General features: G+C 37.1%; 1 protein-coding gene across 2 annotated transcripts; it reads right to left on the reverse strand.

Moving 5' to 3' along the window:
- Positions 1-4,253: 4,253 nt before the first annotated feature.
- Positions 4,254-5,299, reverse strand: LOC115630666 (phosphatidylethanolamine-binding protein homolog F40A3.3-like). 2 transcript variants are annotated; one of them, XM_030527309.1, is made up of 2 exons: positions 5,231-5,299; positions 4,254-5,145 (listed from the first exon to the last, which is right to left on the reverse strand). In XM_030527309.1, the coding sequence occupies exon 2, from the start codon at positions 5,122-5,124 to the stop codon at positions 4,369-4,371; it is 756 nt and encodes a 251-aa protein (XP_030383169.1). In that variant the 5' UTR covers positions 5,125-5,145; positions 5,231-5,299; the 3' UTR covers positions 4,254-4,368. The 2 variants fall into 2 exon arrangements, with proteins under 2 accessions (XP_030383169.1, XP_030383170.1); XM_030527310.1 differs by having other exon boundaries at positions 5,208-5,275.
- Between the last annotated feature and the right edge of the window lie 5,998 nt (positions 5,300-11,297).

Consider the following 11,297-nt stretch of genomic DNA (forward strand, 5'->3'; position numbering starts at 1 on the left):
CATATATGGTGTATAGTACATACATATATGTGTACATATATGACAATATAATAAATTTTCAGAGCAGAAATTGATGCTGCCAGGCGCAAAGATTGTTGTTCTTGTTCTTGTTGTTGGTGCTTGTGCGTTACTGCTGTTGCTGTTGTAGTTATTGCCGCTGCTCTTGTCGCCATTGTCGCCATTGTTGGCGTTTATGTTCTCATAACAAATTCATAAATTCGATTTATTTTTCAATCAAAATGAATGTGTCGCACTCTGTATTGTTGTTGCCTATTTTGCTGCTGTTCTTCTCATCCAGGCAATGTTTGAAATAAAACTCAAGTATGCAGCTATATTTATAATAAATAAATTAAATAAGTGCACATGACTGAAGGAAAAGTTACAAAATCGCTGGCTCAAGCCAGGTAAAACTAATTAAAATTTAGAAATTAGAAAAAATGTTGGCAACTCCGAAGCTGAAATACTCTTTACAAACAATACTTTTGATTAGTCTCCGCTCGTAATATTTTATCGATTGTTTCTAATTTGAGCCAAGTTTTTCAGTGCTGTTTCGATGACAAATTCTCTTGAATTAAATTTGTAGTTTTATTATTTAAATGTGACACATAGAAGTGCTTTAAAAATAATACTTTTACAATTCATGTAACATGTATTTATGTCGTATGTCTTTGCATAAATTTGTTAAAAGACCAAAGAATAAGTTGATGATTAAATTCAAAACTGATAGAGGGAATAATCGCTGTTCTAATTCTATTCCGATTATTCATTAGTATCTTTTAGGTGAACGGGTCATACCCAATTGTGGAGAGTATAAAATCAAGCGACCGCGGCAGCTCAAAGGTGAACACAGCCCGAAAATATGCACACCATGGGCAACGGCAACGGCAGCAGCAGCAGCATAAAAATCTACATAGCCTCACATAAATTATGCGTTAAAACAACAGCGCGCAGTGTTTTATCTTGTCTATCAAGAGTGTTTAGCAAGTTTTGAAGCTGTGGAGCCATTATGCAAATATGCATACGGCCAGGCCAGCAGACAAGCCGGTGAGGAGTTCCTGTGTAGACCGTGGTCGCAGCACTCGATCCGCAAGCTCAACGGGTGGCAGTCAGAGTTAGGGGAACGGAATTGGCAGTGGGAATTGTAGTGGGAGCGGAGAGACTCAGAAAATGCCAAGGTGCTTCTGGTTGTGGAAATATATACGTGCTTATGGAAATACATATTTTACGAGTATATTTTCTTTTATTTCCGAGCTCTCACATAATTCTAAAATGCATTTCCGCCACAAGCTACACAACAGAAATTGCTTTATGAAACCCAATTTTCTATCAAACATATCAGGTCGCTATGTGAAGCTGAGACTCACCGAAAATGTTCTGACCGAGTAAGGCCAACATTCAGGATAAACAGTTGCCGAGCGACACCCGAAAAAGCAGGAGGCATAACAGCGCCAGCGAGAGCTCTGTTAATGTCTGTTAATGTTGTTGCAGCACATTCTGCTGTTCGTAACAGTCAGACAACAGCAAGTTTCCAGAAATGAACGCCATAAGGGACAATATTCAACCCCCCCTTCCAATAACAGTTCCAGCAACTGGTCACGATAACAGCTGCTAGTCACTGTTAGCTGGCGGCTAAGAGCTCTGTACCTTGCCTGTAGAGATATAGAATATATACTATATATAAAATATATACAGTTGCACTAAACTCAATATATACACGTCGATTCAAAAAAGGAAGCGCTGGATAGGAACTTAAATTTGTAGAATCAACGTAGATGATTTATAAAATAAATATGAAAAGAATAAATAATATCAATCTATCTATGCAAGGGCGTAGGTCATATGCATAAATTATTTTTTATTTAATCAAAATTTTAAGTTTTTGGCCCCCCTTTGGTAAAAGCTGCCTACGCCCATGTATATACTTAAATAAAATAAAAACTGGTTAGCTAAAATATTTGTAATGATTTGTTGGTTTTGTCTTCATTTGATGATATGTCGAGCATGGATTGACTGATTTCAACAAATAGTTATTTTTGTTCGTCTCGGAAGAAAGAAATTATATCTCGGGAAGACAACAACATCTCTGATACAGAACAGACAGATTCCACAAATTCTTAATAAGTTAATAAGTTAGCACATTATTTATGGATTCAGAGGCGATACGAAGCTGCTGACAATACTGATACTAGTATTTACACTACAATTATTTCGATATACTCGTAGGTACCACCCTGGATGCTTATCGCTGTGGTTATCTGTGTTTCCTTTAAAATTCAAGTTGAAAAATACATTTGTTTTCTGGCAAATTGTGTTTAAATTAAAGCTAGGTTGCTCAAAAACTTTAATATAAAAGTCTTGTAAAACTTGTATAGTTGCTCGTCATTTAAAAGGTTTGACTTGTAAGATTTATTAGGTGAATAAAAATAGTTTAAAAAAAGCAGGCTTTGGCATCTGCACTTCCGATTAATTATTCAGATTTAATCTGTTTTACGAATTTAATTAAAGAGAGAATTAAATTAAAGAGAATTACTTAATTTCAAATATCGGTGTGGAGCTCTAGTTAATTGTTCGGACAGTACTTATTTCACTGATCGCCAGTGTGCTTGAGCCTTCATTGCAGCTGGTCAGTAACAGAAGACGACGCGTCGGCGACGCTGCATAATACAAAATAAAATCAACAATTTTTCTTCACTTTGCGCACGGTAATTATGCAAAATGTCAACAAGCGTTGGTGGTGGCATTGTTTCTATAATTGTTGTTGCTGTTGCTATTCTTGGCGCTGCCGCTGCTGCTGCTGGTGCTGGTGCTGGTTTTACTGTTTTTGTTATTGCTGGTTAAGCAGCGTGCTACCTTGGCTAGGGTTGACTTGGCTAGATGGCTACTGTTGGTTTTTAATTTCCAACGCCAAGGCAAAGCTCAAAAGGATATACGAGTGCGTACTCATAGTTGCATTTTGCAGCATTTGTTGCATTTGTGGCGTTTTTACAGTTTAGCATTTTGCTTTTTGCATTTTCGCCGCCCACGTTGACATCAGTAATTAACACAAGACAAAAGGCAGAGCCGTCCTCCAGCTGAAGTGTTGCGCTCTTTGCCGGCCTTTTGCACTTTGCAGTGATTAAAGTAAATTCACTTCAACGGCTTGAGTGTGTTTGCCAGACCTCAGACGCAGGTAAAGCAAACAAAATAGCGTTGCGGTTGCATCATTGTTGGGCAGCGGGAAGTGGAGGCCACAGAAAGGCAGTGGCCATGCTGTTCACACTAAATTACATCTGCACAGTGAGCTGTCCTTGTTGTTTACCTCTACACAGATATTGTACAAGTAGTATGTTCTAGTGTGTGTACTTGTATATGCATTTTCAAGGTGCTTCCATAGTTGCCCTTGTTGCGGTTCTTCTTGATGTTGTTGTAGTTGTCGTTGGCGTTGTCGTTGTTGGTTTTCATACTGTGCTTGTCATTTCCGCTCGGTGCTCTGACTGAAGCAAATTCATATGCGCAGCCCAAAAGTGTGCAACAAACAGCTAAGCATAAACGCGAAGCACGTTGCACTCGACTTCGGTCATGCATCAGCATCAGCATCAGTGTCAATATTGGCAGACAGTTGCTTATGTCACTTGCCAGCTTGAGGGCGATATGAGCGTTCAATGGTTGCCAAACATGTGCACTAATATGGCCATTTAGTGAAGAAGCAATAGGAACGGTTATTGATGTTTACGACCAGTCCAAAGAGGTAGAATGCTGAGTGGGAAAGTGATTGAAATGAGAACTTCTACATGTAAAATGTTTTAGAAATTCTATGTGTATTCTATATGTATACATAGATGGTTATTGCGTGGCCGAAATTCAAACAGGTATATACAAGTACTAGAGGGAGCCTGGCTCGTTTGGTTTTACAAAATTTCATTCAAGTGGCAGTTTATTTCTTAACAACACATAAATCATCAAATAAAATTGTAACTTAAATCTTTGCCGCCGATGCTACATACACATATATAACCTCGAATTCTAATCATGATCCAGGAATAATTGCTTTCCTTTAAAGTGCCACTGCGATTAAAATTCGTCTCATTATGCTAATCATTTAGCTACCTTCTGCTCTACCCTCATATATTTACTTTTTATGTACATCCATTGAGCTAATTTCTAGAAACGCTATATAGCAACTATTTGTTACAAAATTAGCAAACCTTTTAACTCTTCAAGTATGACAGTTCAATGTGCTTCTAGCTTCCTTTTACAAATAAAATACATCGATCAATATCATATTTTACCCCAACAGACATTTTATTTCAAATCATGCTTGATACTATTAAGTGATTAAAAAAGCAGCCAAATACACAACAATAGGCAAATGGAAGCCAGTCTTGAATGTCAAGCTCCTAGTTGCTTGTACAATATCGGCACGTAATCATCGTATTCGGCTTGGAAGAAATTGCCAGCAATGGGGTCGCACAAATTGTATTTCTTGGCGAACTCGGCGATCTTGAAGCCGCCGCGACCATCGCCGCTGTTGTTGGGCAATCGTTTCTCGTCGAAGTTGACCTTGCACTTCTGCTCGTACACCAGGAAGATGTAGCGGTGCAGGCCGGTGTCCTTTGGCGGACCAGAACCAATATACGCCGATAGCTCGTCACCCTTCACGATGGCATTGCCCGGAATGTTGCCAACGAGCCAATGATGCCATTCACGAAATTTGGGATCCTTGCGGCTGGGTGCGTCCGGATCCGTCATGCACAGCGTATAGAAAAGTTTGGCGTCTGCTTTCCATTTGACACACGGCGGGTCCTTCACCTGAGTGGGGGTCAAAACCATACCCGGTCTTACCGAGATTCCGCAAGCATATTCCACGCACGCGCTTTCCTTGGGCGCTTTGGGGATGACATCTGGCACAACGCAGTGTTCTTCCATGTCGCCTGCAATAGTGCTGGATGAATAATGGCGTAGTGTTGCTCTTGACTGTAGGGGTGGACTGCAAGCTCCACAGCATATCTTTGTTGATTTTATCGCTATCGCATTATATTTGGCAGCTGTCAATGGAACTACCGGCTTGATTATGATATTAAATGTGGGAATCAAGAACGGCAATCTTAGCACGTTGTGTCCGAATCTCATGCGCAATAGACTCATGTTCTGGCAAGCTCTTGCGATCTGAAAGAAATGGATATAATTTTGAACGGCTTCTGTTGTGGGAACTCTATCATTCGCAGTACTCAGTTATTTGGCGCTATCGTACTTTTTTGTTTGGAAACAATTTTAGATGGCACGAGAATAATTTGAATTTAAAGTTATTCTAAAATATTTGAACCGTTTATGAAAAAAATAAAATGAACACCTACTATGTGCACAACAAAAAATATGTTATTATTGAAGCTGAAGTCATAATAAATCACAATAAGTTTCATTCTACATTTTCCCTGTTTTTTATGTGTTTTATAATTTGTCTTTAATTAATTTTCCTTTTTTTTTTAAATATTATTCAATTTAATTTGAATGGTAAAATAAATGTAGAATATTATGTAAAAATGTAAGAACTAGAGTAACCAATCTTGATAACTGTGTTCCCCTAAGTCAAAGAAAGGACAAGTCTGCATGTTTTTCTTGATGCCCCATCCTTCCCTGCTTTTCATATTTTTTATAATTCGTTGACAAGTTGACCCAATTACAAAATCCACGCATACTTTTCGCTACTTATTAAAAAATGCAATCAAACTATATTTACTTTCTTTTGCGAGTGGGAACAGGGTTTTTATTCCAATCTTGTTGTTTATTTATTGTATTGCTAACAATAGACTGCCATTTGTTTGGAAATATATAGTAACATTTTTCTGTATTGTACCTACTTTTGCAGTTGGAAGAGGTTGATTACATTTAAGAAACATTGTGTTTTAAAACTTACTTCACAATCAAACTTCTATGAAATTCCGCTTTATTTTTCCAAATGGTTGCTTCATAAACTTATTCAAATTTGCTTCTACTTGCAACAAATGAATGGCTAGATGGCATGGTTACATTATTTTATTTCAAAACACCTAATTCGTATAAATGCGCGTTCACAAATCCAAAAATGTAGGTTAAACTATCAAGCATCAACTTTTCACCCGACTTCATTCACAGTTTCCAAGTCACATAAATTCAAGTTTATGATTTCCTTCTACATACGTTTAAGGGTATATAATTCATATACACATACATACATACTAACAAATAAGTGGGCGCTTTTGTGTTTGTATTTCTCTGTCGTCACTTTACAGATTATGTGTGTGTTGAAATGAAAGTAGGAAGGAATTATTTCATATATCAAAGGACAAACAAATGCATTTGACATTTTTACGTCTTAAAACTTTTATTGGTTTTATGTGTTTGTAAATTTTTGGGGCTGTCAGTTTGTATGTCAACAGCATTTCAGCCACCCCAGTGGTTGCCAAAAATGGTTGCCAAATCATGCGGGGTTGTATACTACTTGTGTACATACATACATATATATTGTGGGTCCCTTACAGTAGAACGTTTCTTAATAGCAAGCGAATGGGATACTTTTTGCTTTATTTTTCTTTTAGGTTATTTAATATCTTCAAAGCTCAAGCGATTTGTTTTATTTTTAATTACACCTGTGTGCGTGGGTTAGTGTGTGGGTGAGTGTGTGTGTGAGTCTGTGGGTGAGTGTGTGGGTGCGAAATTCTATACCGCTTCAAGCAAACTCTACCAAATCCAAATTGTGCGTCAAAAATTGCAGGTCTACATATATGTACATATATTTTATTACCGTCAAATTTTTATGATATGCAGGACACGGAAAGTTAGCTCTACGCAGGGTGGCTGGATAGAAAAGAAAGAGTCCAGGTAGAGAGAGAGAGAGAGAGAGAGAAATTTTGCGCAATGTGCGTGAATTTGTATGTAAATTTTAGATTTTGTTCTCTGTGCTTTAAAGTTGAAGCGCTCTTGGCGACAACAAATTTAAATAGAACAAAGCATGGTAAGACAATGAAATTGAAATAGAGAGAGGTACGCACGGCAAGCAGCATAATGCATATTTGATGGCCGCTTTTGGTTTGGCAAATTGCCTGCGTCAGAGTGCCAGAGTTTTTAAGTTGAGCGGCTTAGGTGACTGGCGACTAAGTCATGCGTAAGCACATTACGCATACGTCTCGTTACCTATGCGACAATAACCAGTAACAGTAACTAACAACAACAAGGGTGGCATTTTAAGAGCCCTGCAATGCTCGCACATGTGCTCGTTCTTAGAGCACACTTGCTCGCTCGTCTAGCAACAATGTATGGAACTTTTTAATGGATTTTCATTAAGTTGAAAGAATGGAAAGCTCTTAAGAAGTTCATTACTGCGATAGCATTGGCAATGGCAGCCAAAATACGAGTTCGTAACTGAACCGGCCAAAAGTTTATTCGGCCATTTAGTGGTGCTGCCAAAACGCAAAGCTCATGGCCACCCCTTCCACAGCAGACACTAGCCAAATAGTCGGTAAGATGCTAAAGTTAAGAAATGACAGAGTTCCCAGACAAATACATGAAATGGGGCTGGTAAATGATAGAGATGAGCGTATGAAAACATTTACTGGAACGTCTGCTTTCCTTACTTGAAACCATAATTAATTACCAGCTTTAAGTTCAAAAATAAAATCAATTGATTACAACAATTCAAATTATCCTGAATTTTAAAAGACTTAGTATTCTCTTTCGGGAAATAAATTTTGTTTGTTATCCCAACCGTTCCATAAAATCAATAGCAATTTGTTTTTAGTCAGTCCATTGCAATATTGTAAATTGTAAATATTTTTATACAGCATCCATGGTGTTTATAATTTCTTAATAAATGACGATACATAATGATAGAAAGCAGTCATTCTTCAATAGTCTTGCGTTAGAGCGCAGCATTTTCCTGTCTGTTTCCTGGATTACAATGCCTTTAGAAATGCCATTCAATAGATGAAATAATGAAAGGATTAAGTTCAGAGTTCAGTTTTGAAAATAACTTTTTACTTGTCTGTTTAGACATATTTTTGACATTTTATACATATTTAATATTTATTTTAGTATGGAATTCTGTGCTTTGCAGCAAAATTATTCGCAATTTTATCCTATGCCGATGCTGTTGTCGTCAACCTCAAATGATAACAATTAATTCAAATATGTCAAGAGTTTTTGATGCAAGTTAAAATTGAAATCAAATACGCCTCTTATGTTTTGAATTTTGATTGTTTTTTGTAAAATTAGTTGATTTTTTCGGCAGATTCGATGTTCATTTCAGGCGTTCTAAAAATGTTGTATCAGCAAACGGCCGCACAGCTCTAATTGACACACACACACACAACTTGTATACGTATGTGTGAGTGCGAGTGTGTATATCTGTGGCGTTAGCTTGTGGCCAGCAGCATTTATCTATCATGTTTGTAATCACTTTTCATTGGATTTGTGGGTGCTGCGAATGCCATTCGCATAAAAGATTTTCGCACATGCTCGAAAATTTTCAAGTGTAGAAACTTTTTTAATTGGAAAACACATTTAAGTGGATTTCATGTTGTTGAAACACACGCACATATTGCACAAAGCCAGCAACCAACTTTTAATGCTGTTTATTTGGTTTAAGTATATGTGCGTCTCTGCGTATGTGAATGTGTAGGTGTGTAGGTGTGTGTATCTCTGAGCCACTATAAGTCTGCAGCAGTCGCTGTATATTTAAAGTTAGAGAGTAATGTGTGTTGGTGGTGGTGCTCTATAATAATATACATACGAAAAAGTTTCGTGTTGCCATTTGCTGCTTTGACTTTGAGCACGGCGCATAATGCAATAGCAATTATGAGCAGGCCAAAGGCAGCACGGCACATTTCCCAGTGCATTACTAACTCATAGTTTATGCGGCACATGCAGCGCCTCATTTCATTGGCCGTTGCAACAGCAGTTACTCATATTGCAGCTGCAACATGTTATATAAATGCCCGTCTCCACTCTGGAGATTGCTGCCAAAGTTGTAAACAACATTTTAATGTTTTTAATATTTCATAAGTTTGGAACTAGTTTATTTAGGTGCATGAGCTTCCCCGAGCATATTGTGGCATATAGCCAAGTCATGCAACATCATGCCAATGCCCGACTTTCACTTTGTATAGTTGCATGCTCGTAGGTCACTGCGTACCCGCTCCTTATGTACCTGAAAATGAACTTTCAACCGACTTTAACTTCAAGCAACATGTGCACATTTTTCACTTTTCTCGTTGCGGAGTCATTCCTTCAGTTTATGAACCAATTGATGCTAGAAACATTACATTGAGCGACCCATCTAATAATGCAAAGACACAAGGTAGAACTTAGTATTTCATGCAGGAACAGACAGCCTGACATTTTTTAATCTTATCATAACATTGCATACATATTTTAATTTTTTATTTGTGTGCGTTTTTTACTCATTTATAAATAATTTATAAATAATTTCTGAAAACTAACTTTTCAGCTGTACTTTTATTATTTTTAGTAACTTGTAACTTCAGAAATGGGTTGTCAACTCAGTCAAAATTTAACCTAAGTAATGTACTCCCATTAATAGAATTTCAGTCATCCTCTAAAATAGATTATCTTTCCGACTATATTACAGAATTAACCACAGATTGTTTTGTCCTAAAGCAAACCAGACTCAGTAATTATTAAGGTATTGTCGAGAGCGAAGTTCTTTATTTCATTGAAGTTAAATAAATATAAATTAATAATGTTGATTGTAAACACAAATTTTGGTTTTGATATAACATTTAGCATCAGTCCTTACTAGTATAGTGTGGTGGTTTCATTGATGCCTAAATATTTATGTTAAAATATATATTTTTATATTTGCTTTACTTATTCTAATGCCAATGAACATCTCTGATATTTTTGTTTTCTTATTTGCTCTTAGCTGATAATTATTTGAAGCCACTCGCCTTTTCTATGCTTCACATATAATTTACGATTTTAGAGCTTTTTCCATTTACTTAGAGTATATTTCTGAAGCACTTAACCGATTTACATACACCATTTTATGTTCACATATCTATACACATATTTTTTTTATATCTTTGGAAAAGTGCAAGTGTCTGTGCGAATTTAGATATATGTTGAACATGGGCATGTGCAGACATTTAACCACAAGCTTTATATGTGTGAGTATGTGCAGGTTACATATTCATTTTTTAGTTACGTCCAACGCTGGTGTGTAAAATATTTTTTATAAGCATATGCATGCGATGTGCATGTAAAGTGAGGCCAACTAGCCAGCTGCTTACACACACACACACACACAGACACCACATTTTATGGCAATGGTTTTACGTCACGTTGGATGCCTGGCGATTTAATGTGAATAGCCCTTGTTGTTGTTGTTGTTGCTGCTGAAAGAGTGTGTAACGATGGTCGGGGTGAGTTGAAGGCATGCATTTAGTATAGTCGCCATTTCGAAACATTATAGCAGTTTTAAAATAGCGCATATCGGGGGCAGTCGGTCTTTATGACGGACAACAAGCAGCTGACACCAACAGCAAGTCTAGTTAAGTTGACCATCCATGTAAAAATATACGAAATACACATTTATTTAAATAAATTTTATTCAGCTTTTAGTTTATATGCTAGAATTCGCGCTATGCGCTTCTATGTTCATCATTTCGTATCAGAGTGCGCACACATAGTTAATAGTAGTACAACAATATACTCATATCTACATAAAAGGTGAAGAATAATGCCAGCACACAGCTGCAAACATATGCGAATATTACGGTTGTAAAAAGCCAAAGCAGGGGAGAGTGAGAAAACTCAAGAAAAAATTATCGCACAGAGTCATGACTAAGATGTAACGAGGCGAGCAGACAACGGCAGCGGACAAAGAACCGCCGCAGACAAAAGCAGACAGGCAGCAACATCAACAACATACACAACAACGTGAAGGCTCGTTACTGCTTCAGGTGTGGAAAAGTTTGTGTGCATATGTGTGCGTGAGTTTGTGTGTAACTAAAGTTTTCTAATACGCCACGCATTCAACTTTCAGAAGGATGTGCGTGATACGTACATCACGATCAAGTGTCTCGACTTTTCGCCATTGTCACTTACACCTCTCAGCTATCAAAATATTTAATTTCAATACAAACATTGCGGTATTATTAGCGCTTGTCCCGGTAGTTGAAATTGATTATTATTTGAAGCTTGAAGCTATTCTGTTTTCCTCTTTCATAAATTTTATCCTACTTTTTAAGCTATTCTGGAACTAATTCAAGGTTTTTTTTTTGACCTTCTGAAATACCATTTAATCTTGAGGAGTTAATATCCTG

Source organism: Scaptodrosophila lebanonensis, unplaced genomic scaffold (genome assembly GCF_003285725.1).
Source record: "Scaptodrosophila lebanonensis strain 11010-0011.00,11010-0021.00 unplaced genomic scaffold, SlebRS2 tig00001410-arrow-pilon, whole genome shotgun sequence".
Classification (NCBI taxonomy): Eukaryota; Metazoa; Arthropoda; class Insecta; order Diptera; family Drosophilidae; genus Scaptodrosophila; species Scaptodrosophila lebanonensis.